This window comes from Pogoniulus pusillus, chromosome 6 (assembly GCF_015220805.1).
Source record: "Pogoniulus pusillus isolate bPogPus1 chromosome 6, bPogPus1.pri, whole genome shotgun sequence".
Taxonomy (NCBI): Eukaryota; Metazoa; Chordata; class Aves; order Piciformes; family Lybiidae; genus Pogoniulus; species Pogoniulus pusillus.
In genome coordinates, this window is record NC_087269.1 from 8904848 (window position 1) to 8911866 (window position 7019).

The following is a 7019-nucleotide window of genomic DNA, read 5'->3' on the forward strand; positions in this document are numbered from 1 at the left end:
GCTCACAGGCAAGTATCAAACACTGGCCAGAAGCAGGATGCTTTACTGTCTACAGGATGGAATTTAAGAAGCTGGAGCACAGAGGTCATTAGCTAAGACCACAGATCATTGCATGACCAGTTCCCTGTGCTCTTGTGCCTGTTACCTTTGGCACCTACCTGGACAGTCAGTGCTCTGGAGCAAGGGTCCTCTTTGTACTCAGTGGTTTTGCTGGGACACTAGTCCTTAACCCAGGGTTTGTGGATGGCATGATGTTACAGTTAACAAAATGATAACAATTTGGCTTCCACTAATGTAGCATCAGAGGGTGATGCTATAGATGAGATATGGCTGAGAGCAGATGGTGGTAAGCTACAAACCTAGCAAGCTTTAAGCGACGAGCATGCCCTCAGCCAGAAGTGACTGCCCTTTCCACTGACACAGTAATTAGCTGTGTACGCATTTGTACTCTGTTGCAATATGAGGTAAAAGGGATTAGTTTTGCAATGGTCTAGGAAGATGAACATGTGCCAGCTGCATTCCAGCTGTAGGGGTTCTGGCTGATGGATGACAATACTCAGCACTGGGGTAGTAACTTCATAAAACAATCAAGTTTAACAACACAGGATTATCTGATCATGCCATACAATGACAGAAACACTTGTGTTGGAAGGGATGGGAAGACATCTCTAGTCTGGCCTCTTGCTCAAAGGAATTTCAGCTCTGAATTTAGACCTGTTTGTTTAGGGTTTCATCCAGCAAGGTTTCAAAAAGCCTCCAAAGACCAAAATGAGACAAGTAGTAGGTAGAACTTACATTTATTCTTGCTGAATTTCATAATGTTCATACTGACCCATTCCTCCAGCCTTTCTAGGTCCCTCTGGATGGCCCTTGACCATTTCAATTGCTCTTTCCCATTTGATGTCATTTGCAAGCATGATGAAACCACCTCCAGGTCATCCATGTAGAAGAGAAGAGATGCTGGAAATCGTAGAATCAGTCAGCATTGGAAGGGATCACAAGGATCATCTCGTTCCAAACCCCCTGCCATGGGCAGACACCCTACCCTAGAGGAGGGTAGGACAGCCCCCTTTGGAGTACTCTCCTCACACTTCAGTTTTTCTCCATATCAATTCAGTTAGGTTTCATGCTCTTCAGTGCACCATCCCATATTTTCCTGTCCCAAATACCTGTCTACATTTAGCTCATACCTGGGACTAAACTACAGCAGTAGTCCTATCACTCAATTGCCCCCTCCCCCAGCAGAGAAGGGGAATCAGGAAAAGGTTAGAAGATGCACGGGTTTAAATGAAAAAGCATTTAAAGAAATAGCAAAACCAATACCAACATCAATATGAAGTGTACAAAATTACACTTACCCTAGCAAAGGCCACAAGAAATGGGAAGGCAGCCCATAGTAGAAGAAGCATAAGCAATATCAGAAGTAACTTAAGCAAGAAGCCATGGAAGAAAACTCCCTGTCCTCAGCAAACTTCCCCCTTTATACTGAGCTTAACATTTATAACATGGGATACACCTGTGACCAACTCAGGCCAGCTGCACTGGCTGATGGCCTGCAGCTGGTCTAGGATTCTGCTCCAGCAAAACCAGGACAATACCTTAGCCTTTCAGAGCAGCTAGTGGCCACATCATAATGCAGTCAATGATGATGACAGCGAAGGCTTACCAAGAGAACATAATTTTAGGTTAAGGCAGGAAGTTTTAATTTAGGCTAGGAAGTGAACGAGCACTGTGTTTCCTGCAAGCCCAGAGTTAAACACCCAGCTCAGATCCCAGGCAGGTCTGGAGGCTGGCAGTCACAAGAAGGGCACTTTCTGGGAGCCACCAAAGGCTGCAACACAGATTTTCATCTTTCAGAAAACTACAGGGAAGTATGGTTTCTGTTCTCTGTGCAAGCAGTTGCGACCAGTATTTTGCACAGGGCAACCACTATGCCACTGTATGTGCAGATAAGTTCCTGACATTGAAAATTTACAGTCAGATTAATTAATACTTCATAAATTAAAGCACAGACGAAGTGAAAGGGTCCTCCAGAAAAACGTTCTTAACTTCTTGAAGACATTTTGATAGCTTGAGCAGGCCATTTATTCTAGAAATATTTATTGTATTTTACTATTTCCTAGCAAATAATTTTCTGATTAATAATTCTGCTTTAAAGGTAGTTTTGGTCTTTCCTTCCCCCCCCTACCTCCAATTACTGAAGTGTGTGGTTTCTTTTTTATTTTTCCAAAAGCATCCCAACTACATCAAGCAGTTTCAAGTCAGGCAAGGAGATAGACAGAGTCCTGCTGAAGGAGCAGAGCAGACTCTCTCTCTTTGTGAAATACGCTGCCATTTATCAACAGACAGAGGCTTGTCTTGCAACAAGGAATTTCAGCTAGTGCATACCAAGAGTGGCACTGGAGACTTTGTGGTTGGCTGTTGTTTCAGGCACATGCAGTCTTTACATAGCCTGAGGGCACAAATAAGCAGACAGGAGGGAATGGACAGACCTTCCTACAGTACAATTAGGTGACAATGAGCTATCCAAAACAATCAGGATAAGAGCAACATCAAGTGCTCTCCTTGTGTCTCAGGAGTACTCCCAAGATTTATTGCATCAGAGGCTCTGTCTGCTGCTGGTGCCTCCAGATAATGTCGCTGGAGAGGCACAGCTGGCAGGCCACGGGAACAGGGTCCTGTCTGGGAAACTTATTGCAGCCTGAAGTATTGCAATTAGCTCAATCAGAGCTGCTGTCTGAGCCCCCTGTCCTTACTTAATTCAGGCCCCCTTGAAACATGGGACCGAAGAGATGGACCCACAAGCAGTATGGGTGTGTAAGGAGGGGTAATTTACAGAAGGGATTCCAAACAACCTTCATCTACTAGACTGGGAAAAGAAGAGGCAATAAGATCTCAGGACATTTCTGCTCTTGTTCATCAAGCTGGTCTTTCACATAACTGTGTCCTCTGCCAAAGGCAACCCAAGATGCTGATCTCTTCTTTCACCTCAGCCACCCGGAGCTATTAGCTCCTTTTAAGGACCCTAATCCTACAGAGTTCTGGTTTGCAGGTTGCCAGGATGTTAGGGGTTGGAAGGGACCCAAAGAAGTCATCGAGTGCAAATCTGCTGACAGAGCAGGACCACACAATCTAGCTCAGGTCACAGAGGAACACAGCCAGAAGGGCCTTGAAAGTCTCCAGAGAAGGAGACTCCACAACCTCTCTGGGGAGCCTGTTCCAGTGCTCTGTGACCCTTACAGTAAAGAAGTTTCCCCTTGTGTTGAGGTGGAACCTCCTGTGCTGCAGCTTACGTCCATTGCTCCTTGTCCTATCCCAGGCAGCAAGTAAGGAGAGCCTGTGCCCTGCCTCCTGACACCCAGCCTCTCTCAGCTGAGAGCTTCCTGGCCCTGATGAGGAAGTAGGCTGCAATTTCAAACCAAAAGGCAAATGATTGTGATCAGCACCTGCCTGATAGAAAATGCACCATGTCTGGATGTCAGTGCAGTCGGAAGATACAAAGCACCACTTTTCTTCCCTAATTAGGGAGGCACAAAGGGCAAGGGTGGGTCCTGCAGAGTGTATTTTGTCTGCTATTTTACCTGGGGCACAGGTCTGTCATACACACCCGCTCCATTCACCCTTTTATACAACAGCTCGTGGTTGTACAAGAGCCACTGTAATTCTTCAGGCAACAGCACCCTTAGGACATCTAAGGATCTGTGGGAAGACATAATCTGGCATTCAAGGCATTGTGGTAGAATTGGCATCTCCACTGCTTGCCTGAGGCACTGTCTTCTCTCTCGGCCTTGCCAGACTTCTTAGCTTAGTTTTCTTCTCAAAGGCAGGGAGCTGAGACAGTGATTTCACTAAAGAGGGCTGTGGAAGAAAGTGGAGATCACATAGGTCAGAATAATGTTGGTCTCTAGATTCCTTCAGTGGCCTAGACTGAAGAAATCTGTATACAGAGGACCTTCCTACATCCTCTGACAACTCCTCCCAAGTGGTCCAGTGATAGAACAAAGGGCAATGGACGCAAGCTGGGGCACACTGTCAGTGTAGCAGAGCACTGGAACAGGCTGCCCAGAGAAGGTGTGGAATCTCCCTCTACAGGGACATTCAAAACCTACCTGGACATTCTCCCGAGCGACCTACTCTAGGGAACCCTGCTCTGGCAGAAGGGTTGGACTGGGTGATCTTTTGATGTCACTTCCAACCCCTAACATTCTGTGGTCCTGTGATACATGTGTCCTCTGGCTCATTCTCATTGTGCTTCTGACCTAGAGCAATCTATGTCCAGGGAGGAGTGGAGAACATAGCTAAAATATTAGGGGCAGCCCATTTTGCATACTTTCCCGTGGCACTAGAGCTGCGTGATTTATGACTGAAGCATTGAGTGCTGCAGTACAGGACAATTACAGGAAAGTTAGTGAGGCAGCAGCATACTGTCTCGTAGGAATATGAAATTCCTTCCTTCCTCCTGATTTCAGACCTGAAAAGTGGTGAACTCCCGCTGATCCCTTCCTGAGGATCACCAAAAGCTTGCAAAATCACATTTTGAGACGTTCCTATCTGGATAACTAAGTCATCAATGCCCATCTCTAGCCACCTCAAGACACACAGAGAGCTTCCACAATGCCTCAGGTACTTGACATGACCAGAAATCCTGCTGGCAACCATTAGATCATGTGTGCATGAGTCTGTTACCAAAGTCTGTGAGATACATTCCGTGCACAAAACTGGGTGCTTACAGTTGAACACTCATATAATGCCCTGTTTGGGCAAGGAGTGTTTGTTTCCACTAAGCATATGTACAATGTCTAGCAAAAAAAATTGCAACATTAGTTTTGATTTAACAAGATCATTTTTTACAAATGTGGGGGGGTTGTTTGTTTGTTTTGTTGTTGTTGGGTGGGTGGGTTTGGGGTTTTTTGTTGTTGGCGTTTTGTTTTGTTTTCCTGCAAGCAGATGTTATTTGGATCAAAGCACTGCTTGAAACAGAAGTAGGATTTTTAGGAGATTATTAGGATCTTCAGCTCTGAGGTCCTGTATTACAGAGGTCGCTGAATTTCAACAAGTGATTCCTGCCTCAATTCTGTAATTTTTAGCAGACCTACAGTATTTAATTTAGAAAGACATCTGGCCTGGTTTTGACAATTTCAAGTCAGCAAGTCCCTTCCATTTTGTTTCACAGGATGTTCATTACCTTCTCTAAGGAGAGAAAAAATACAAAAAAAAATAGGAGGAAAGGGAGAGGAAAGGGAGAGGAAAGGGAGAGGAAAGGGAGAGGAAAGGGAGAGGAAAGGGAGAGGAAAGGGAGAGGAAAGGGAGAGGAAAGGGAGAGGAAAGGGAGAGGAAAGGGAGAGGAAAGGGAGAGGAAAGGGAGAGGAAAGGGAGAGGAAAAAAAAAGAAACCCCATCACACTTTTATCTCAACCTAATCTTTCTCTAGTTTCAATCAGATAACTTTACAAAAGAGTATCATCTCATATTGCCCTTTCACCTTCAGCAGTTTATGTTCTTATTCCTGGAGTTCTGCTGTCTATGACTGAACAGGTCCTCATATCTTCAGGTTTAGCTCCCTGGCATGAGTGGGCCACTTCAGGGAGACGATTCTCTGTGTATTTTACATGTTGCAGGGTAAGGCAATGGAAACAGGCTGATTTGAAGATCATCTGCAACAGTAACAGGCCAGAGAGTATTTTGTCTCCCAGGGCTTTAAGCTGGCCATCTAAGTGTCCTGTACATTTAATAGAAGCCCCAACAGTGATTCACCCCAGCTAGCTCAAACATCTCCATTGAGCAATGACTCACCTCACGATGATACCTGTCTTGCTCCGTTGACTGCAGCCAGTGCCTGAAGGGCTGGCATAGACTACAAACCAAAGGCTTACATCCCCAAGAGCTGAACTCTGCTTTCAAAATGAAGATACTTTCTAAAAGGAAAAAAAAAAAAAAAAAAAAAAAAAAAAAAAAAACAAAAGCAGCTTACTACACAAAAAGTGTCTTTGTATGGCCAAAATTTATTGTCTGGAGTAAACCCCAGTTTACAGTACAGTTCTGTTTGCATTCCCAAGTTGAAATCTTGACCCCAAAGACCATAAAGGAGAGACATTCCCATTTTTTAAATACAGAAAACACAGAGACTCTGAGACACAGACATCCAGGAACTGTGGTTTTAAAAGATATGCCAAGATTGTGACATTGGGGATAGAGTCTCTGAAACTGGCACCAACATTAATTGAGGAGGATATGTGGTATTTTAGCATGAGTTTGACCAGAACTCTTAAAAGTTTCTGTAAAATCCTTCTGGATTTGTTTCTTTTAACGACACAGAGTGCCCTTGTTTTGTTTTACTTCCTAAAAGATTTATTATGCTTGTTTTTCATCAGAAAGATATGTGAAGTTTAACTTTCCCTAGTTTTGTTGGCTGACAATCTCACCTCTTTTATCTTGGCTTCTTGGAGAAAAGTGGTTCACCTCATCATGCTGTAACATTTGTAACCATAGATCAACTTCAGACAAATATGACAGGAGACTGAGAGCTCAACAATATTTACATCCTTCAACTTAATGACTATAAGAGAGGCCCAAATAAGCACCTAGAAGAGGGAAGGTCCACAGGGAGAGGGCAGTGTTGGGGGGGTCAGAGCTTGTGCATGAAGGGCAGACTGCTGCAGTCCCACTGCTCACCATGCTGCTTGTTCAGTGGTGTTAATGCCATTGTTGCACAGAGATCACTACACTGTGAAACTCTTCTCCCACTCACAAATATAAAATCCCTTCTCTTTTCCAGTTGAGATCACATCATATCTCTTGCATTTACAGCCACTGGAAGAATTATGTTAGGAACCAAAAAAAAAAGGCACATATTGTTAAATGTACTGAACTTTTACCTTATTCTCATCAGCTGCACTCCTCAAAACTGGAAATATCACAGTATCATCAAGGTTGGAAGAGACCTCATAGATCCTCAGGTCCAACCCTTCACCACAGAGCTCAAGGCTAGACCATGACACCAAGTGCCACGTCCAAATATAC

At 44.3% G+C, this 7019-nt stretch overlaps 1 protein-coding gene across 15 annotated transcripts in view; it reads right to left on the minus strand.

Moving 5' to 3' along the window:
* The window catches only part of TCF7L2 (transcription factor 7 like 2), a 240101-nt gene that overhangs the window by 188627 nt on the left and 44455 nt on the right, over nt 1-7019 (minus strand). For 10 of the 15 annotated variants that reach the window (XM_064144366.1, XM_064144364.1, XM_064144365.1 and 7 more), the window contains exons 1-2: nt 1359-1459; nt 833-960 (exon numbers count right to left, since the gene is read on the minus strand). In XM_064144366.1, coding sequence (XP_064000436.1) covers nt 833-917 — 85 coding nt within the window. In that variant the 5' untranslated portion in view covers nt 918-960; nt 1359-1459. Of the gene's footprint in view, nt 1-158; nt 293-832; nt 961-1358; nt 1460-3581; nt 3859-5792; nt 5915-7019 lie in introns of those variants that run through there. The other 5 variants (XM_064144370.1, XM_064144363.1, XM_064144371.1 and 2 more) reach the window with 5 other exon arrangements.